A 22,674-nucleotide genomic window follows, 5' to 3' on the forward strand; every position below is an offset into this window, starting at 1 on the left:
AATAGTTTTTAATTTTTTTACTTTATAAAAAGTTTCTCGTGCGCACGAGATGTCTAAAAAATAAAAAATAAAATAAAAAAATTATTAAAAAAATGTTTTCCCCCCATGTCCCTTTAGGGGCTCCGTACAAATGAGCTAATATTTTCAAAAAATAAAGTTTTCCAGTTCGAACGTTAAATATCTTGTCTTTGCAGTCCATTCAATTGAATGAGTTGAAAAGGATTTGCAAATCATTGTATTCTGTTTTTATTTACCATTTACACAACGTGCCAACTTCACTGGTTTTGGGTTTTGTATAACAGGTGTTTAGTTTTTTTACAACTTTATTAAAAAAAGCGGTCTACAACCAAACGCAAACTCACGTGTAGCAAAGTGAACATTCAATTTACCTTTATCAATTGAAAAAGATTCTAAAATTTACACAAATTAAAACAGAAATAAAACAATATATGTCTTAAGAATGTAGAACAACACGTACCGTATTTTTCGGACTATAAGTCGCAGTTTTTTTCATAGTTTGGCTGGGGTGCGACTTATACTCAGGAGCAACTTTTGTGTGAAATTATTAACACATTACCGTAAAATATCAAATATTATTTAGCTCATTCACGTAAGAGACTAGACGTAATGCGACTTATACTCCAGTCCGACTTATATATGTTTATTTTTCTTCTTTATTATGCATTTTCGGCAGGTGCGACTCATACTCCGGTGTGACTTATACTCCGAAAAATATGGTACATAAAATGTGTTTCTTCTGTGAATAAAGTATATTGTGTCATTTCATTAGAAATGTGAGTGTGTACAAACACACATTATGAGCACATTCAACAATACCACGATCATAATAACCGTGATGTGAAATGTGTTTTCATATCAATTACATCGCTGGTCATGAGCGAAATAAATGCTTCCTGGCAAGTTTGATGTGTCAGTCAAACGACACAGCAGCTGCATCGTCACCTGGTTCCTGTCAGGTTCAAACACTGATGACATCTATTAAACAAGACAAGAAGCAAATAATCAAACAGAGACAGAATTCAATTTGGCTCAATTGAGGAGAAACGTGTCACCCACGCTCTGCCGAAAGATTGTATGCCTCCCCCTTTATTTGGACTTTCTCTGACCACATGTCTACAGCTGCTTCCAAAGGGACGGGGGTCGTAAACAGTTCACAGAAAAGGTTGTAAAAGAGTTCAAAGAAGAGGTTCGTAAAACAGTTCAAAGAGAGGTTCGTAAAACAGTTCAAAAAGAGGTCGCCTGGAGGGGAGTCTGGTCCTGCTTCCTCTTCGCTTTTGTAGTTCTTGGGTCAGACAATATCCTTCTGCTGATTATAATACATGAAAGAAACAAGAACACCTTCATGTTGCTTCCCCCCTACACAGTGGAGTTTTACAAGCCTTACTCTTGGTAGGTTCAAAGACAGCTTTTGCTTCTTACCGGGCACTCAATGCAACACAAAGTTTATGTGATAACTTAGAAACAATTATTCTAACAGTTCCTTTCTTAAAGTGACACACACACGGAAGCTTCGAGACACGGTATCACTTCTTGTGTTTCACAATGCGTTGATATCGTTTCACCCACCACTAACATGTGTTCCATGAAACATTTGAAAATGAGCACTTATAAAGTGTAAAAAATAAAATACTTACCATAAATGTTCCAACTTCAGGCCTCTCATATCGTCGCCGGGTGCGTGGAATTCAGTCAAGCACGCATGCGTTTGATTTTAAGAAAGCTGACGCGTATAAATGTATAAAAAGGGTCATCTTTATTTAAAGCCAAACTACAATATCACGGAATAAGAGCACGTAACTTAACATGGAAATCATTGATGCCAACATTCCAAGATATTACACAATCAAATACATCATTTATGTATCATAAACCGCTCAAATCAAACAATTTGACGCTAAAGTTCCACTGCAACTTGAGCGACTGAGGAATCCAAAGCGAAAGAAATACGTGAAAGGGTAACAAGACTAAGATTCTAGTTTTAAAGTCCAAACAAAGATGTTTAGTACAATTTGTACACGGCTGATTGTTGTCAACTCAATTAAACATGTCCTCACGGTCAGCGTTGTAGATTTCTCCCTCCTGCAGAGAGGCAAAGTTGAGGAAGTGCGACGGCCGATGGACTTCGTGGTAGAACTCCTTGGGGTTGGCCAGCTGCAGGTCGTACTTCATGTTGGGGTCGTGGCGCACGCCTGATGAAGGAAGACAGGTGGTGATCATCACGTGTAGTCTAGATCAGAGCTGGGCAAATATGTTGACTCGGGGGCCACATTTAGAGAAAAAATGTGTATGTGTGTATAGATGATATAAACATTTAGCTGTAAAAACATTCTGTACAGCAGGGGTCACCGACGCGGTGCCCGCGGGCACCAGGTAGCCCGTAAGGACCAGATGAGTTGCCCGCTGGCCTGTTCTAAAAATAGCTCAAATAGCAGCACTTACCAGTGAGCTGCCTCTTTTTTTAAAATGTTATTTATTTACTAGCATGCTGGTCTCGCTTTGCCCGACATTTTTAATTCTAAGAGAGACAAAACTCCAATAAAATTTGAAAATCCAAGAAAATATTTTAAAGACTTGGTCTTCACTTGTTTAAATAAATTCATATTTTTTTTTACTTTGCTTCTTATAACTTTCAGAAAGACAATTTTAGAGAAAAAAATACAACCTTAAAAATGATTTTAGGATTTTTAAACACGTATACCTTTTAAATTCCTTCCTCTTCTTTCCTGACAATTTAAATCAATGTTCAAGTACATTTTTTTTTTTTTATTGTAAAGAATAATAAATACATTTAAATTTAATTCTTCATTTTAGCTTCTGTTTTTTCGACGAAGAATATTTGTGAAATAGTTCTTCAAACTTATTACGATTAAAATTCAAAAAAATGATTCTGGCAAATCTAGAAAATCTGTAGAATCTAATTTAAATCTTATTTCAAAGTATTTTGAATTTCTTTTAAAATGTTTGTTCTGGAAAATCTAGAAGAAATAATGATTTGTCTTTGTTAGAAATATAGCTTGGTCCAATTTGTTATATATTCGAACAAAGTACAGATTGGATATAAACCTATTTAAAATATGTCATCAAAATTCTAAAATTAATCTTTATCAGGAAAAATTACTAATTATGTTCCATAAATTCTTTTTTTTAATTTTTTCAAAAAGATTCGAATTAGCTAGTTTTTCTCTTCTTTTTTTCGGTTGAATTTTGAATTTTAAAGAGTCGAAATTGAAGATAAACTATGTTTCAAAATTTAATTGTCTTTTTTTTCGTGTTTTCTCCTCTTTTAAACCGTTCAATTAAGTGTAAATATCATTAATTATTAATAATAACATAGAGTTAAAGGTAAATTGAGCAAATTGGCAATTTATTTAAGTGTGTATCAAACTGGTAGCCCTTCGCATTAATCAGTACCCAAGAAGTAGCTCTTGGTTTCAAAAAGGTTGGTGACCCCTGCTGTACAGTATGTGTTTTTGGGTCTCTTTTTTTCCAGGAACACTAATACAAAAAGTCACAATGTCCAATAGAATCCTAAAAAGTTATGACAGACCACCTCAAAAAAACGGAATGGGATTTTACAGTTTTTTACTGAATGAGACACCCAAAATGTACATGAAAATAAAGAAAGTGGGATTTCCAAAAAATAACTATGAACAATAAAACACTGAATATTAACAACATATGAACATTGCTCTTCTTTTACTTCTCAGACCAGCTACTCTGTAATTGTGTATCTTTTACAATCAAGCAAAACACAACAAAAATGTAACAAACAGCAAAATATGAATGCAAAGTGTAATAAACACCTACAATATGATATATTAGCACTTTTATGCAGACATTTGTTGTACAAATTTGCTTCTGCATCTGTTCCTGACACATGCATTTCGGGCTGGCTGCTCTGAAAACAAACCCCGCCCACTCTGCTTTGTTCCTCGTCTGAGCTGCTGTGACATAGATTACTGTAATAACTCAAAAGCGCAGATTTCAACCATTGTATAGTTCAAGACTTACAGTAATTTAAAAACAGCACTGCACATCATATTGGCGGCGACAGTTTTGATGAGGTTAACCTCTTAAGACCCAAGCTGTTTGTTTACATGCTTTTATTTCTCTTTGCTATTTGGGCTTATTGGACCCTAATTAGAATAAAAACTAAGAATCATCTATTGATATGATGTACTTAGTCCATAAGTACACAAACGTGTACTAAGTCTAAGTCTATCTGATAGCTCAGTTACAGCTCTTTTTATTACCAAATATGTGTTATATGTGTTTTATGTCACACGTTTGCACCAAGAAAAATTCCTAGGTTGTGAACCCGTTCTCAAACAATGGCAATAAAACTATTCTGATTCTGATTCATGTTTAGTGACATGCTAATTCTTATTTTTACACTTTTTTTCCCCAAATTCCATTGTATGTTATACTCTTCTGACACCATCAGATGGCAGTATAAGTGTCCACATAAGCGGCCATAATACCCCGATTTAGTAGTGTACACAATTTTGGAAATAAGAGCTAAAAAGTGCTGTCCACGCATGTGGCCACTAAGTCTTAAGGGTCTAAAAAAAATTATGTAGAACGTCTGACGGGCCGGATTGAAAATCTTAATGGTCCGCATGTGGCCCGCGGGCCGTATTTTGCCCAAGTCTGGTCTAGATCCAAAAATATGTGACAAGAGGCCACTCAATGGAACTACATACTCGATTTACGAACCCCTCTATTTGCGAGCTTTTCGATTTACGAATTTTTAAATGGAGCCAAATATGCTTCGATGTGCGAACCCTTCATTCCTTTCTATCACGCCTGCAGGCAAAAATCAGGGCGCATCATTGTTGCGAAGGCGGGACCCCACGTCACTTGCTGCACAGGACATGGGTCCAAAAAGCCAACAAACCAGCCTCGAAAGTAAGAAATTTGCTGCGGACTAAAAAAGGGGCCACCATAAATTCTAGACTATAAGCCACTTCTTTTTTCCTACATTTTGACGGTGCAGCTAATTTATGGATTTTTCCTTGGCTGACGGCCATAATGCAAATAGTAAAAAAAAAAACAAGCTAATACACAGAAAAGGTGTTATTGTTTGTGCTATGGCGCCATCTTTTGGATGAGTTCGCTCAGTGCAGGTGCAGCAGTGTCCTATCATGTAGTGCTTTCAACCAAAGGTAGATGTGCTGGTCCGTCTTCTAGCTGTCCATAGCGTTTCTACTTGTACGTATTCTTCATTCATCAACATTTGTAAGTTTTACAATACAACTAAAACAATTACTTACTAAACCGTGCCATGTGTGATGTCTGTAAAGAGTGTTTTAATGCATATTTGTACATGCTATCGTAACACAATGAAGCTGGCATCGTTAGCATAAGCTAATATGCTAACACCTTTACGAGTGTCAATGTTAGTATTATTTACTTACAATGGCATTCTTTTTGTATTGTTTCAGTTACGTAATTTCACCAAAATGTCAGCGTGGAGTTATTGAGTCTGTTTAGCTGATTAGAGAGCTAGCTTCTGCAGCTAGTGGGTCCATGATGACTTCTGTTTTGTTTGAGCAGCCGTTTTACTGCCGTGTTACAGGCACTGTTTCAAAATAATTAAAGTATGTAAATAAACATCTACAAAATGTTTCTGTGTAAATAACTCATTTCATAACGTATATATCTGTGGCTCATAGTCCGGTGCAGCTCATTTATGAATAATCACTTTTTTCTTTAAAAATTTGGTGGGTGCGGCTTATATACCGGTGCGCTCCATAGTCCGGAAAATACTGTACAGACTATACGGTCTTCAAATTGTCTTCTATTTTCTTTTTCAGAAAAAAACTAAAATAGGGACTTTTCTCGAGGCTTGAACCATTTATTCATGCTTACATAGTTTTTTTTTAATGGAGAACGCTGCTTCACTATACAAACTTTTCGGTTCACCAACCTTGTTCAAGAATTAATTAAGTCCGTAAATCAAGGTTCCACTGTATTGTAAAAGTGTGAGATGAAAAGCAAGTAAAAGTTACTGACCCATGAAGTTGTAGTTCCATGAAACCTGGCCCGGCACCATGAAGAAGGCCAGGAAGCGATCCGAGAGCAGCATCTGGACTCGCTCATAGTGGGACGGCAGGTAGCCTTTCGGGTTGTTTCCCTTGTCCGTGTTCTGCCTGCCCCACTCGTAGCCGCTGGGCGTCAGCTTGTAGGCCGTCAGCGTGCACGAGCCTGGCGTGAAGCTGGAAACGAGACGCTATTAAATACTACTTCGCCAAATAGCCATTTATTTCCGCTTCTTATTGTCCAACTTCAGTCTTCGACAACACAAGCAACCGTAACCGTGGTTACCTGCAGGTGATGATAATGGTCTTTTCTCCATCCCAAGAGGGGTTGTCAGCCATGACTTTGGCATGAGTGGTGACATCTTGGGGCGACAACTGTGGCGACTCGTTAGGTTGCGTGTGGATCCAACCGAGGGGCTCCATTTCCTTTGCAAACAAAACCTCCTTAATATTCTTAAAATACTTTGGACTATCTCATGTGACAACATAATCTTGAGGATGAGTTCTCTAGTTCAGCCTCGGTCTCTTACTTTCAGATATTCATGTCCCGGCAGCTGATTGGGCAGATGGACCGTCTGGTGGGTCCCCCACTGAGGTACCATGACAATACAACGGATCTCCTTTACTTGCGGGTTGTCGGGTGGACTGGTGCCGTACAAGTAGCCTGCAATCTGAACAACAACAACAACAATTGTTCTTACTGCAAACAGCCAATTTTTATTTGACACTGTTTTTGTCAAACACATAAAAGCATCATCATAACACCGACTACCAGGACATACCTGTGCTCGCAAGTCTGAAATGCAGATGAACTTCTTGAGGACGTTCTTGGGCAGGATGTAAGTGTATCCCGTCTCCTTGATGTCATCCGATGACACGTAAATGTGGTTGGTTCGGAGATGGAGATTGGCAGCAGATATAGCCCTAAAAATAAACAGAATTTAACCAACTCAGAAAATAAAAACTAGGTAATTTACAACAGGTGTGATGATGATACAAGATAGGGCTGTGAATCTTTGGGCACCACACGATTCGATTTGATTCATGATTCAAAACGATCCTCGATTAAAAATCAATACTTTTTAAATACCGGTAATCATTCACCACAATTTCTATAATGTATTATTTGGAGTATAAATTATAATAAAACCTTTTCAAAACAGGTTACAGTTTACAAACGCTCCTCTTGACTGCTGACATACAACTTATATGCAAAGTGTTGGCCTAAAAAAAAAACATATTTTTAAAAATAATTTTTTTTATTGTATTTTATTTTTTTAAATCATAGAATGTTAATTTAATAAAAGAAAAATAATGTAACCAACTCAATCGAGCTTTACAATACTTAAAATAAATGTATAAAGCAATTGAAAAGACATACAAAATACAATACTTATTAAATACAATAATTTAAAAAAGGAATTGATAAAAGCAACAGTATCAATAATAATGTTGATGTCAATAATAGTTGCTTAATGTTTTGAATTCAAATTTCCACCCCTAAAAAAAAAATAGTTAAAAAAAATAAAAATATTTTAATACATTTTTTGAAAATTATGACTTGATTTAAAATCAAAATAAAGAAAATTCGCAATTTGGATGTGAATTTTTATTTATTTATTTTTTTAATAGCATCCCTAGACTTTGACTTTTACACTCTTTTAATCCAATACAGTAAAGCTGCAATACTGAACAGTATGATCTAATTTGTTTGGTCTCCTCTAGAGGCCAACACTACTTGCTGCTCATGAAAGCAATCCGGTGTGTCTAGAGTGCATGATTGGCAGTTTAGCCTGCTTCTACTGGGACATATTGTTGGCTGTGGAACTAAAATGAAGAAGAGTGGCTAAAAGTCACCCCCACCCAGGAGAGGCTAGCTATGTTAGCTAGCTCTCAGTAGCTCTTGTGTGCGCAAAACGCCACATATGCTGTTCAAATGTCTTGCTCATTGCCAGACTAATATGCTTCTAGTAGTAAAATAACAAAATAAGCCGACTGCGTATTGCCCGTGAGACAGCTTTTCTTTAAATGAGAAACATGTTAATCCCGCCAGTTATCATCACACTCGTACCATTAATTGCCATCTACTTTCAGTGTTGCCTTTGAAGAAGACACATACCTGACCCTCCATTCGGTCTTGGAGGAGAAGGTCTGCGTCTCATAGTTGGATGTGGTGGATGTGATGATCTCATCGCCGTGTTTGTTGACGGTGCGGGTCTGTGTGGCGGTGAGCTGCGACTGCTCTTTGGTCTGCTTCTCAATCTCAGCAATTTGCTGGCGCTGCTGCGAGGGAGCCGAAATCTCCATTCCCAGAATGATGTCACGGATCTCAGACTGGGTCAGGGAAGCCACGTTCACGCTGAGGGAGAGAAAACCGGAGTGACGTGCTGGATGTTAAATTGTTTGGTCCTGCTTTATCCACCTAATGGTACTAACCAAAAAAACTGTACAGTGTCCAATTTTAGTTATAACACTCACTTGTTCTTCTTGCCATAGTCGGCCAGAATGAGGTCTTTAAGTTGCACTTCCACCTTGATCCACTCCTCGTCCGTGAGAGTGGGCCAAATGTGATGGGGCTCAGTGATGGTCGTCTTGTCAGGTTTGAGGATCACCTTGGCACGGTCATTGTTGACATGTAGCGCTCTGAGGATCAGGATGAGTCGCGAGAAGGCCTACAGAGGGAGAAAATCCCCATGCACAAACTACTTACACAGGTGGATACGTATTCAGTTTCCTGTCATGTCACCCATTTTCATGCTTGCAAAGAAGCACGATGGTGAAGAAAACACTACAATTTCGTTTTGGCGATAGGGAGTAAAACTCACTGTGTACGACGAAATAGTCTTGAGCCAGTCATCGTAAAGGTTGAACAGCACCATCTGCGGCTCGGTAGCTTTGAGAATCAGATCTCCAAACTTCTCTACCTTCAGACATGCCTGGAAGGGCAGCTGTAACTCAGAGCCTTTGATCACAATGTTGGGGAAGTCAAGCAAGTGGACCTGTGTAAAGAGAAGAATGGCATTACAAATATTAGGCATTGACGCTACTGGGGGGGCTCGATCCGATATCGATATGGGTCAGATATCAGCAAAAAACATGAATCGATTTACATCTAAAATCACCAATATGAGCGCTCCGATACAAGCAGTCCTGCAGCGTGTTTACTTGTGCAAAGCTGGACAGCCAGTTAATATCCTCCAATAATGACACATGGTTGGTCTTTTCTTTCCTCTTAGTCAAGTTATTTACACAAGGTACACATGGTAGGCTATAGGCTAGTAGAAGCTACACAACAGCTAAGCACACAAAAGCATATAAGCTAGACATACATAGTAATAAGTGTCCTTGATTGAACAACATTGCAGTCTAAAACAGTATCAAATAGTTATAGTTGCACATTACACACAGATACAAAGTCTCCAAGGCAAAAGCGTATTGGAAAAAAACCCAGTCACAAACGTGTCCGCATCATTCAACTTACTGGGCGTCAAGAGCTTAACCTAATGATTGTGGCCATGAAGTGTTGCAAAAAAAAAAAAAAAACAGTCATCACTCCACTTCCACTTGAAGACAGCATAAGTCCATTTAAGACAGTTAATAATAAATAGGTGAGTTGTTTTCATTACCTACCATTGTTAGGTTTTATTTCACCTAATCAAGCATTTTCTAAGATTCTACATTACAATATTTTTGTTTAGTATTTAAACTGTATTTATAGAGCACTTTACTATACCTGATACTAGGGCTGTGAATCTTTGAGCACCACACCATTCGATTCTTGGGTGTAACGACTTGATTCATATTAAAATATAAATAAATTAAATAGATAGATTAGTTTTTTTTAATTGATTAAGAATCGTTACAAATAAGAATCGCGATTAATTCCAAAGGCGGTTTTTTTTACACCCCTATCTAATACGATCCCTGAAATGCATTTAGTATACATTACATTCACCCATTCACACACAGATGGCAGAAGCTACCATGCAAGGCGCTAACCACGACAAGCCCCAAAATAATAAAAGCATGTATGATTCGTGCTGATATCACGTCCGATCAATATCGTTATCGGGCTATAATTAAAGCTCTTATATCGGCATATCATAATATATCGGGAAACCCCTACTCAGCGCTAATAATTATTAATTAGCCAACTGTACTTTAGTGTGACAGTCTTACCTCCAGAGGGTCCAACATGCCCTTCCTGGTCACAATGATCTGCTTCGGTTGCTCTTCCACTGGGAGAGATCGGATTAAGGCGGCTACTTCTTCAGCTGTCTTCCATTTAGCCAGCTGCAAGGAAACAAATTGTTTTAACACATGCAAATTATAAGGAAATTAACATTATTGATATTGGTTTAAAAACGGTATTTGCAATAGATTATGCATGAAGCCTAACATGAAAGTTTTGTTTTCACTCCCACAGAAACAGAGCTAAAAACAGCAAAGAGTCGCTTGTAGTGTTTCCTCGATTTGCCAAAAGGAACTCAATTCTGTAGCAGGTACAGCAGCATCAGTTGTATAATGTCACATGACATGTGACATTGAGTCACATGTCTTTTTTTTTTTTTTTACCTGTCCCAGACGTTTCTGCCCAGCCCACACAGAAGTGTGAATGATCTTAAGGAAGAGCTGTCCCGTCCTGGGGTTGAAGATGAAAATGGCTCCATTGATGGGTTTGGTGGTCAAGTTACCTTCAAATGTCTGGTAAAAATGGAAAAAAATGGTTGTAATACATTTTCTATGACGATACAATGGAACCTCAATTTATAAATCCCTATATTTGCGAACTTCTCGATTTACAAACTTTTAAATTGAGGCATATATGCCTTTGTGTGTAAACCATGTATTTGTGTACAAACACTTCATTCAGTCATTCCTTTTGTGTTAGGCCTGCAGGCAAAAAAGCAAGGCGCGGCATTTTTGTGGAGGCAGAGCCCTCCAGGTCACTTGCTACCCAGGACGCTGCTAGTCACTTCTTAGCGCTTTAGCATGTGTGCTTTTTGTGTGCTTTCCCCCATTTGACACATCTTGTCCATTTTGCTAACTCAAGTACCTAACTTAAGTCCCAAAAAGATAACAGACCAGCGTGGAAAGAAGAAGGGAAATGCAGTAGAATTTAAAAAAAAAAACTATTTGCGAGGAGTACATTAATGGCAGAAGAATCATCGAAGCAGCCTACGTACCAGAGCAAGTTTTAACTGTGATGAGACTGGACTTGTCTAGAAAAATATGCCAAAGCAGATTTATTTCACAGCGAATGGGAAGAGCTACTCTCGTTCAGTAGTGTGTCTTTCATGTCGCACTCACGCACACATTGCCCGTACTCTCGCTTTCCCTGTCTGCTCCTTTCTTTCCCGTCGACTCCTTCTCACGGATTTTACTTTTTAAAACCCGTTTAAAATCCAGAGGGGATCGTGCATTTTCTGCCGTGGCTCCAAAACTTTGGAACAATATCCCTCTTGCTATTCGGACGACTCCCTCTTTAATGAGTTTTAAAACACGTCTTAAAACATAATTTTACTCTTTGACTTTTAAACAAGCATGAGAATTGTGTGATTTTAGTCCATTTAAAACATTTTTATTTTATGTTAAATGTTTTATATTACTGACTCTCCTTGTATGGATGTCTTAACTCCTGTGGAGCACTTTGTGAAACTTTTGTTTTTTTAAATGTGCTATATAAATAAAGTGGATTGGATTGAAAATCTTAATTAATATAGCAATGTTGTTAAAGTTAAGGCTTGTTGTGATTTCTGATTGTTTGTGAGGACACCATAGTGACTTCTGCATGTGTTGGCAGAGCAGCGCATAGAGCACAGTTCAGCATGTTTTGGCTTTATGGAGAAATTTGCTTCACTACATGAACGTTCGTAAATCGAGGTAATATCTAACAAAGAGACAAACATTTAAAAGTTTAAAATTGGGAGCACAAGTCAGCACACACCTTGTGGATGGTGACTCTGTAGACATTGGTGTCATCCACAAACCAAATGATTTGGTTGGAGAAGAGTTCCCCATAGTTCTGTGAGGACAGGTAGGGCTCAGTAGGCTCTGAGGAGTAGAGTTGCAGACCCTTGCGGATGCGCTCCCTCAGCACATACAGCGCAGGATTGGCCTTCATGATCTTAGCCATGGCCTGCTGGATCAAAGGCTTGCTGCCAGGGAACCAGTTTCCATAACCACTGCACAAAAAGAACACATGCAAGATGTGAGAGCTGGACAACGTCCACATTTATATTTCTGGGCTCTAATAATTGTTATCAAGTCATTGAAGTACTTAAACCAGGGGAGTCAAAACCTTTTCCAGCGAGGGCTGCATGAATAAAAATTGGAGGCAGCGGGGGCCACTTTGTTACATTTTGTACATTAAAAGATACTAAAACGAATACAACATGGGTCAATCAAAATATGCTAAACTTCTGAACACAACATCGATTTCTTAGCTTTGTGTTATCAGTAACAAAGCATATTCTACATCATTTTGCACTAAATTAGGCATTTTAAACATAACATTTTTTAAATTAACTAAAAATACCAACACTACAGTAGTATTGGCCACTAGACCAGACCTAAACAATGAGACTGCCCTCATCAGTATTGTGGCCACTGATTGGGTCAGGCTCTGCAGCCTTATTAACATTAGCATGCTTACTTTGTATCCAATTTTATTTTGTCTTTACAATAGTGTTTCAGGCCAAAAACAAACAAACTGTAGGCCGCACTTTGGGTGATGCCCACACAATACTGACCTGTGAAGGTTGTAAGCCAAGTCGATGGCAATGAGCACCCCAGTTGGGGAAGGGTAGATGCTCATGTTGTCTGTGGTGTAGTCCAAGAACTTGGCTCTTGCGTAGCGTTCAATATCATGCGAGTCATAGTCACCCCAACGCAGCTGGATGTCAATCCAGTATTTTTGGGTGGTGGTGCTGTCCATCACATCCCTGCAAAGAGTCGTACATGGAGTTTACATGAAGTTCATACCCCAGTTTCATGAGCATAGACAATCAATGAAGAGAAGTGCCGAGTCATACTTTGAGTCAGCCAGCAGAGACGGCCGAGAGACGTTCCACTTGTAGGACGCAAAGAGGAGGATGTCGGCACAAGACGAGTTCATCTTGTAGGACTTCCTGGGGTGGATGGTCTCCTTCTGCACAGTCTCGATCTCAAGAGCATCGAGCTCCTGGTCAAAAACCTGAAAGCAAAAACACATTCATATCTGTACAAATAAAAGCAGGGAAATATAGCTTTCCATTCCTTATTGCTCTGTGTAGAAAAATCCTACCTGACAGAGATCCATGACAACGCTCTCATGAATCTTCTGCCACAAATGAGCCCTGAAGATCTGAATGAGGGAGATCTTCAGTGTGGGGATCTTTCCGTGCATAAAGATTCCAGTCAGGTCAAGTTGCACCTGGAAACCCACATATACCTAAAGAGGGGGGAAACACTATTAGTTTGAGAAGCTTTTAACCTTCAAAATAGTAATTTTTAATCCCTACAAATAATACTTTTGTAGTTATATTTGGAACTAACATTGGCTCTGTTGATCGTGGGCGACCACCAAAGAGTGAAGCGGCGGTTGGGGATTTGGTTGAGACCAGATCTCTGCGCATTGGTCAGCTTCTTCCACTTCATGGACTCTTCAAAGCCACTGGCTTTCTCCCTGTAGTCCAGAAAGACAATTAGTCAGTTTGATTTAAATTCAATTTTGGGGAAAACACACACAATAAGAAAACTTGGTGACGCGAGTATAATTTATTTCTCAACATGACTCACCAGAAGAGACCTTCCCATGTGGGGAAGTAAGTGCCTCTGAAGAGAGTGTGTTCCAGGATGCCTTCCACACCACCCAGAGCCTGGATCATATCTGTGCGGTAATTGTTGAGGTTCCACAGTTTTCCATCATGCCTCTGATGGGTCCACCAGAAGGGATTCTGCTTCAGCACCTGCATTATTTCACAAAACAGATGCATCAATTTTTAGATTCACTTCACATTTGGTGTTAAACACAGCATGTTATCATGCGACACACGATAATGCTGATAGCTCGTTTGAACTTTGCATCGAACATGCATTTCCAGCTAAAATATCTCTCCATCATACCTGGTATTGTTTAAAGTCTGTTCTGACTCTCCAGCCTTTGTCATAGGCCAGTGTGTGTCGGTCTTTTTGGAAAAGGGTGTTGATACGTGGAATTCCTCTGTCCCATGAGTCTTCCAAATCCTCCAAAGTGAGACGCCTGGGATACAGAACACAAACTGCCATTTGTTCCACAGCTTATGACATTCTTTCCTTTGTGGTCAAGGAAAACTAGAAATATGTGGGTGTCTAGCGTTCACAATACACAAGTCTAATGACTGGGAAAGCCTTTTATGAAAACATGCCCATCATGAGAACTCCAATTACTTTCATAAAACACTACCAATGAAAAGAACAACATACCTGTTCTGTGCAATGGCCTCTTGCCTCTTGAGGGCGTACTCTGCCCATACTCTCTGCGAGTCAATGAACTCGCTTTCCCATGGCTGAATGTAACGATACAAGTTTGGAATCAGTTGGTCCTCTTCGTGACTCATTCCAGACCTGAAATGGGTGATGCCCACATCTGTCTGCTTGGACCACCTGGTAGGGAAAGAGAACAGTTTAATACAAACTTTGAAGTAGTTTAAGGATCATGGAAAATGTGCCGGCTTACCGCAGGTCAGACTGTGGAATCAGCACATGGCCCATGGACAACATGCCCAGGCCTCCCAACTCTTTGGGAGTATAGAAAACGACAGGCGGGAAGCGACTGGGCATTTTGGAGTTCAGACCGATCTTGATACGCGTCTGAATCTTGTTCTCACATTTGACCAGTAGATCCAGGAGCTCCTGGGTGTTGACCACCGCTTCACGGAAGTAGGTCATCAGACCGATGAGAGCTGTGTTCCATTTGTTCACAATCTGGAGGCAAAAACATTCGTTATGACCCTTAAGTCATTTTGACAAACACTACCTCCAATTTTTAAGACTGTACATTTTAAGGATGCACAATTTTTTCATCCAAGCAGATACCGATAATTATTTCTAAATCTATTACTAGAGATGCCTTGATCGGGGGCCGATATTTGTTTTTTTTTCAACTGATCGCGATCGGCTGATGAGCTGCTGAGCCCAGGCGATCTTTACCACAGCTGTTTGTGTTCACATGGCTAAGGATTGTATTCACCGGAAAGCTTCCTACAAAAAGGGATACAGTCAGGGAGACAGAATTAAATTTACATATTCCTCGTTACACACATGCAGGAGATGTGTGCATTAACTCCCGGACAGTGCGAGTCTTGCCAGAACACTGCACCGATTTGAGAGCAAGCTCTAACAAGGGCGTCGTCGAGAAGCCTCTTTCTAAAATTGTAATCCTCAACACCATGGTGGAAAATAAACTTTCTTTTACTGGAGGACTAGAGGAAAGAGAATGGTTAAGCATGTTACACACACCGAGCAGGACAACAAAAGAAACTAACAGCTTGGGGCGGTATAGCTCGGTTGGTAGAGCGGCCGTGCCAGCAACTTGAGGGTTGCAGGTTCGATCCCCGCTTCCGCCATCCTAGTCACTGCCGTTGTGTCCTTGGGCAAGACACCTTACCCACCTGCTCCCAGTGCCACCCACACTGGTTTAAATGTAACTTAGATATTGGGTTTCACTATGTAAAGCGCTTTGAGTCACTTGAGAAAAAGCGCTATATAAATGTAATTCACTCCACTGCTAAAGCAGCCATGTAAAATAGAGGTGATCGATGAAGATGTCGATACTATCAATGCAGAGCATGGTATCAGTGTATAAATGATACTAAAACAATTAGATCAATCTTAATCTTTTTACTGTTCTTATTACAAAATCTTTATTTTTTAATCGTTTTTTGTTATTGTTGACAAACTCGGGTAGTAATTGTCTACATACAGGAAGGCTTTGAAGGTAAAACCCAATTTTTTTAAAAGAGGAAGCCAATAGACATTTTTTCCTTTGTTTTTGTGCAGGAGCCACTTTATTTAGTTAAAAAGTTGTATGTATCTGTATCTGATTTACAACAATATTAGCAAATTTTAAATGTTATAAGATAAGCTTGATAAAAATGTTTTAATGTTTACTTTAGTTTCTTTCTACCAGCCACCCCAGCAAGGGACAAACGGTAGAAAATGGATGGATGGATAATCTGTCAAAATATCTGATCGGGATATTAGGCCAGAAATGCTAATCGGGACATCCCTATTTATTATATTTAAAATGTTGTTTTAACTGTAGTTTGTACACATTTAAGGTGGATTTGACTAACATTACATGTAGATTTGTCCTGACCAAGGACGACATCACTACTATGGTTGGGATAACACAATCATTCATAAATCAGTAGTGAAGCTTAAGTCCTTATTTCCATCAATCAATGCATGCAGTGTGGCGATCACGTATTTTGCTAGAAAAAACATGAATTCGAAAAAGCTTGGAAGTACAAACTGTGGCTCCTAGTCGTTTACTAGCTCACAAAAGCCTGTATCTTCACCAATAATAAAGGGCTTGTCATCCAGCGCCATCACTTCAATGACAAAATCACAGATCGTTTTATCCCTCAGGTTGTCTCTTTCAAACCTAGGCTACAACCCTTTGGAATTTCCGTCAACTAAAACTACCAAAAAAATAAATGACTAAAGTGTGACTAAAACTAAGTATTCTCAGCCAAAGGACTAAGACTAAAACTAAGATGGCTGCCAAAAACACCAGCTTTGGAATTAAAATATCCACTGACCTTTGTAAAAGTGGTTGAGCCAGAGGCCATCAGGATCTGGCGCACTCGGTTGTGGAAGCGCTGCATTGATTCATCATCCACACGCAGGAAACACTGAGCTGTCCTCTCTTTGGTAACCTACACATGCAAATACACAAAAGCAACGATGCCTTTAACACCGCAATGGTATGGTGGCCACAGCATTTTGGGTCTGTAGAAGGTAAAAACCTGGTACTGGTCAATGAAGGGAAGGTATTTATTTACCTCATTCTGCAAATTCCAGACACCGTCCTTATGGGTGAACTCCTCATAGCTTGTTCGACATTTGGGCAAGATGCGGCACTCAAAGCCACACATGTTGAAGAGCAGGTTGGGATTGTCTTTGCTGTAGACGGACACAAAGCTGTTCTCCCACTGGACTGTGGTCACAGACCTTGGCAGGCGGTTCTTGATGTCCCAGAACACTGCACGCCCACTGAGATGAAAATGAAAAGATTTATAGCCAAATTTTTGACTAGTTTGAAATACATAGTGGTATAAATCAGAGGCAGACGACTCACAGATTGACATCATGCTTCATCAGCCTCATGCGGGCATCACGGGGCCAGCACTTCTTGTTGTTGTAGCCCACAATGTTCTCATTGTTGGGGTCAGGGTGCTCCGTCAGATACCTCTGAATGAGATCCCGAGCCTCGTCAGCAGAAAACCTGATGAAGTCACAAGAGAATATTTACACAAAAATGTAACTAGCCAAGAGTAAAAAAGGAAATACTAATTTTGAGAGGTTTCATTTTCTAACAACATTCTAACCTGAAGAAGATGTGAATGCGGTCGATGTAGCGGCAGTACAGCCTGATGGGGTGGGCACTCTCTGTTGCTGTGTCTTGGAAACTGAGGAAGTCGTTGGGCATCTGAGGGGGACCTGCCATCTCGCTGGCTCGGTGCAGACCTAGCACTAGTAGATCCATAACTAGACCATAGTACTGTACAATGAATGAGGCAAACTGGAGTCCCCGGATGATGCCGTAAGAGTTTGTGTGATTCATGTCCTAAAAACAATGATAAGAAAATGCTCACTTACTTTTTGTGTTGTATTACAAATGTGATAACAGAAAAAATAATTAGGGATTATTTGATATCTTCAACAAGAAACTGTACTTTTTGGAAATGTTGCCTATCATTCACAATCCCTATGAAAGACAAGAACACATTTTTCTTTTTTTTATGCATGAAAGTATGAGGTGGCTAACAATGCAGCTAATTAGAGTACTCTATTGCGCCCGTAGAGCCCGCTAAAAAAACATCCAAGAACCACCAACAATACTCCATTTGCATCTTGTGACCTGAATATTAACCAGGTATTAGCAATAGTTATTATAAGCGTTAACGTAGACAATTTTTTTTTAACTGCGCCGTGATCACAGAGAGCTAACTAGCTTACGCAGCTACACTAGCGACAATATGAGCTGGTACTGCATCGCCTCTGAGCTAATGAAAGTTAATTCTAGATTAAAAATCATGCCTCTCACCTGGATAGTAGAAGGTTGTGATCATAAACCAAGAAGTTGGTCAACTTTGACATTCAACTTATCTTTTTTTAACCTGCTTTAGGATTATAAAGAATTATTCATCTAAATGGGAATATGAGAACATCCTTTTTGTCGGCATCCCAGTAAGAGCTGACCTTGTACAGTAAGTGATTGTTTTATTATGTTTGTAGCTTGTATATATTGTTTAGCACTTGGCAATACTGCTACATGATGCTCAGTGTTTCACTAAAGCTGGATCAATTTATCACTCAGCTTTTAAAACCTGTAGCTCATCCTGTATATTCATGCTAAAGAATATAGGGTTCTGGATCATCGTTTGTTCCAAAGTAGTCTTTGTTGTCTCTTATGAAGTCTGCCATGATTAGTAGTGTTGTTGTTAAAGGGAAAAGCAAACGTGACACCTCTGTGAAATTAACACATCGCCGTATGCTTAATGACAAAGATACGTAAATATTGTTGGATCAATAGGGACGACTGTACATTTTAATGACTTTACTGCAACTCCTGCATCACAAGAACAACGACTCAAGAAAAATGCCCTAGGCTTGGTTGTTTTAGGAACCGTTCAAATCGCAAAAAGTATAAAAGTTTCTTCAGAGTTCCTTGAGAGGAGAAGAGCGAAAGATGTCAAGATTTTACAAAAGGACGAGACAAGTGGCACATACTCCAGCCCAAGAATGCAGAGTCGAACAATGCACAAATTTGCAGTGATCTCTTCATTAAAGGTTTGTTTGTTATACTTTTAACTTCTAGTATTTCCCATTTAATTATTATCTTGATATTATTAGTATTTTATCTTGTTTTGACGTTCTTAACAGATAGTTCAGATAGTTTGACTTGTCTGGGAACGCGACCGACGGATAATCTATGAGGTCACTCGACAAATCTTTTTTTGATAACGTATAGGGATAGATTCCATTGCATACGCGAGGCATTCAATCGATCGCAACGGGACTGTTGGGTTCGCCTCTTACCCAAGTAGGCTTCATCAATGTGTTCCAGATGAATGAGACATTCCATTGCAGAGTTTGCAATGGAATACTCAGTTCGTACTCGGTTTTCTGCAAAGTTGCCATGTTGGTTTGATGGCCCACTACTTTGTTAACTTTGGTTTAAAAGTCACGTGACTGAATACAACCTATATACTTACAGCGTGCATATATATATAGATGGAGGTTTTTGATGTTTTTAGAGCGCTTTTTAGGCAGAATAGAGCGACTTAAATTACCTTTAATGTTAGACAGACTTCCTTTGTCATTCAAATTTTAACTTTACAGTACAGATAGGAAGGAAATGTTTATTCAAGAGTTAGAATGCAAAAAAAAAAGAAATGTGTTCCTCAAAAAACTGCAATTCCTTTTTAAAATGTATTAGAAATCAGTTTACCTTGTAGTTGATGACCACATTGTTCTTGGCCGTCATGTAATCAGCAATGTTGTGGTCCACAATAAGACGCAGCAGCCTGTTAAGCAATGTCAGATCTATCTTCTCGTACATCTTCTCATAGCGAGATTCCAACATCACATTACACTCTCCTTCTGTAGTTTCCCAGACATCTTGCAAGTTGTTAACGCCTGCAAACATTCAAAAGGATAGGAGTAAAAATATGATCTGTATTGAAGATTTTAAACATTGTTTATGTAATGGCAGGGGCTCAACCTTGGCACCACTTGTAGACGAGCAGTGGAGGTGGCTCAGTGTCGGCTGGTTTGATCCAGGGTGGGAACAGCCGTCTCTTGTCAGCTTCATACCACAGATACTGATCGAGGTAAGCGTCTGTGATCTTTTCCAGGGGTTCCACGTCGTACACCGGCACCAGGTGGCTGTACAGGTCCATGAACTCGATCCCCACCTGTACAAAACAAGAACAGTGTGATGAAGGCCAATGCAATGAAGCTTCTGATTAGCTCCTCAAAAACCTCTGTCAAGAATGAATGCATAGCGGGCCAACATTTGGTGTTTGCAATCCAGTAGACCCCCCCCATATTTGCGAGTGTTGGCTATTTAAATATAAAAATGTGTATTTTACTTAACTCCCAACAAATGAATAACAAGTAAAATTTAGCACTGTCGAATCCAATAATTGCCACTGCAATAATCCATTATTTATCACTGTTATTTGGTTCTGGACATGACCACAATAAATGAATTTCCACCAGGTAAGAATATCTATAACTTTTATACTTTCATAGCTAAAGCATACATAACACTTTACTACCTTCTAAATACATTTGACAACATAATGAGAGCCCTCTAGACATGGAATAACAACAATGCTAATGTTAGCATGCTAACTTTTTAAGTTAATTTTGCAGCCGTACTCCTCAGTCATAACTTGGTACTTCATACATGCTAACTGTTACCATGCTAACGTAAGCATGCGCAGGTGATAAGAGTGGTTGCGAGTTCCATACTCAATCCCCCTGTCGAAGTATACCAAACCCCCAGTTGCTCCTGATGTCATCAATAGGTGAATGTGGTAATAGTGTCAAAGCCCTTTGATTACCTTGAAGGTAGAAAAGCGCAATACCCTTACCCATTAGTCACTTTTCCACTCTTTGAATCTAATATAGTAATGCTGCCTGTGGCCTGAGGCTGAGCCAGTCAGTCTGGGGCCACGATACTGAACCGCATGATCTGATTGGTTTGGTCTCATCAAATGGTCAATAATACTTTAGTATTGATATTTTTAGTTCATTTAGCCATGTTTATGCTTGAAAAGGCTTCATCTACAGGAAAATGTAGACTGTGTTTAAAATCCCCCCAAAAAATCAGCAATGTGGTGAAACCGCAATATTTGAAAACAAGATGTGGCGAGGAACAACTGTGCTCAGATTTTTGACAGAATCTTAGCTTTTATAAATAATAATAATGATAATAAGCACTTACAATGCAACTTGTTAATTTTATATTCATTTGACTGCTTATATATATGCTCTGTATGTTGTAATAAAAACTAGATAAATTAGTTTACATCATTAAAAACATGATGAATTAAAAAAAAAAAACTAGCGAGTTTTAAGGACTACTCAAATAAACTGATATGGGAGTCATTTTCAGACAGACTCGTAGTATCTGAAGTATTTTTTTATTTATTTTGTACATTTTGTAGTCATTAGATTAACAGTTCTAATTAATTTCTATATTACTTAAAAGAAAACTGGTTTTGTTTAAAAAAAAATCGACCCAAACATTTAATAAAGTTAAATACAAATAAGGCAAGAATAAGGAAAGTATTCCACACTTCTCTTTTCTAAAGTAAATCTGTACATCAGACATGGGCATCTACATCAACAGTATGATTTGCCTGAGTGGCTGGACAGAACACATTAGATCAATTTTTGATTTTTTAGGCCGATAATCGTTACAAATAAGAATCATGATTAATTCAAAAATCTATTTTTGTGACACCCCTAGGGGTCATAGATCTTTCATATAACAGGTGTGTTCTGTTTTAAGTACCTATAGTAAAAATAAAATGTTGCTATATAGTGTTGTGCTGCAAAAACATCACAGTTTAACTTTTTAACTGTCCTTACAGGACAACCGGTTAAAATCGATTGCTAACTTATTATAAACACATACAAATTATTTTTACAATTAAATTGGCAAACTTAACTATTTTCTAGTCTCACAAAAACATCACAATTCAGGACATTTTTGAGTCAGTCAGGATGTCAGTAGAAAAGTGCAATTTACGAATGCATGTCGAGCAGGAGTAAAAACAATGGTTTGGTCCTGACCTCTTTGAAGGCTCGCTGGGTGAGCAGGTGACGCTTGATCCTGGACAAAGCCTCGTGGGGATTGTCATAAGCCTGCTCTATCAGACCCAGTTCTTCTCTTTGAGACTGGTTTAAGCGAGACTTCACACTAGGACACACATTGTCAAAAGACACATCCATTAAGGCTTCTTTTCAGGCTGGAATGACCACAGCTGTTGAATGTTTGTTTACCTGTAAGCCTCTTTGAGCCTCTCCAGGGCCAGGATGAGCAGCTTGGTGTCGTGCTTATATGACAGTGGTGGGAAGGGGATGGGTGAGAACCGTCGACTCTCCAGCCAATGAACAGTTGTGGTGTAGATGGCTACAGCTTCCTCAGCTGTGATGTAGGGGCCATCCTGTAGGCAAATCATAATAACCACTTTCACAAATATATATAAAAAAAATTAGCAGTTTGACATCAAATTAAGGTTTTGTGGGAATATTTTTAATATTAATGTACATAAAAAAAAAAAACTTGACCCCTGAATTTAATTGAAAGCAATGTCTGAATGGCGACATATTTGCTGCTGCTGCAGCT

At 38.9% G+C, this 22,674-nt stretch overlaps 1 protein-coding gene across 1 annotated transcript in view; it reads right to left on the reverse strand.

The window, feature by feature from the left end:
- Positions 1-1,751: 1,751 nt before the first annotated feature.
- prpf8 (pre-mRNA processing factor 8) overlaps positions 1,752-22,674 on the reverse strand; it is a 41,569-nt gene continuing 20,646 nt past the window's right edge. Inside the window, exons 17-43 of the mRNA XM_062068107.1 lie at positions 22,329-22,492; positions 22,119-22,245; positions 20,035-20,227; positions 19,762-19,949; positions 17,636-17,874; positions 17,386-17,532; positions 17,090-17,300; positions 16,847-16,963; positions 14,761-15,008; positions 14,508-14,687; positions 14,169-14,304; positions 13,842-14,011; positions 13,599-13,728; positions 13,348-13,494; positions 13,097-13,257; positions 12,815-13,006; positions 12,010-12,247; positions 10,638-10,766; positions 10,242-10,355; positions 8,888-9,061; positions 8,541-8,734; positions 8,182-8,421; positions 6,845-6,986; positions 6,593-6,733; positions 6,349-6,488; positions 6,037-6,239; positions 1,752-2,210 (exon numbers count right to left, since the gene is read on the reverse strand). Of these exons, the coding sequence (XP_061924091.1) occupies positions 2,056-2,210; positions 6,037-6,239; positions 6,349-6,488; positions 6,593-6,733; positions 6,845-6,986; positions 8,182-8,421; positions 8,541-8,734; positions 8,888-9,061; positions 10,242-10,355; positions 10,638-10,766; positions 12,010-12,247; positions 12,815-13,006; positions 13,097-13,257; positions 13,348-13,494; positions 13,599-13,728; positions 13,842-14,011; positions 14,169-14,304; positions 14,508-14,687; positions 14,761-15,008; positions 16,847-16,963; positions 17,090-17,300; positions 17,386-17,532; positions 17,636-17,874; positions 19,762-19,949; positions 20,035-20,227; positions 22,119-22,245; positions 22,329-22,492 (4,620 nt within the window). The 3' untranslated portion in view covers positions 1,752-2,055. The remainder of the gene's footprint in view (positions 2,211-6,036; positions 6,240-6,348; positions 6,489-6,592; positions 6,734-6,844; positions 6,987-8,181; positions 8,422-8,540; positions 8,735-8,887; positions 9,062-10,241; positions 10,356-10,637; positions 10,767-12,009; positions 12,248-12,814; positions 13,007-13,096; positions 13,258-13,347; positions 13,495-13,598; positions 13,729-13,841; positions 14,012-14,168; positions 14,305-14,507; positions 14,688-14,760; positions 15,009-16,846; positions 16,964-17,089; positions 17,301-17,385; positions 17,533-17,635; positions 17,875-19,761; positions 19,950-20,034; positions 20,228-22,118; positions 22,246-22,328; positions 22,493-22,674) is intronic.

The sequence above is a fragment of the Entelurus aequoreus genome, linkage group LG13, assembly GCF_033978785.1.
Source record: "Entelurus aequoreus isolate RoL-2023_Sb linkage group LG13, RoL_Eaeq_v1.1, whole genome shotgun sequence".
Taxonomy (NCBI): domain Eukaryota; kingdom Metazoa; phylum Chordata; class Actinopteri; order Syngnathiformes; family Syngnathidae; genus Entelurus; species Entelurus aequoreus.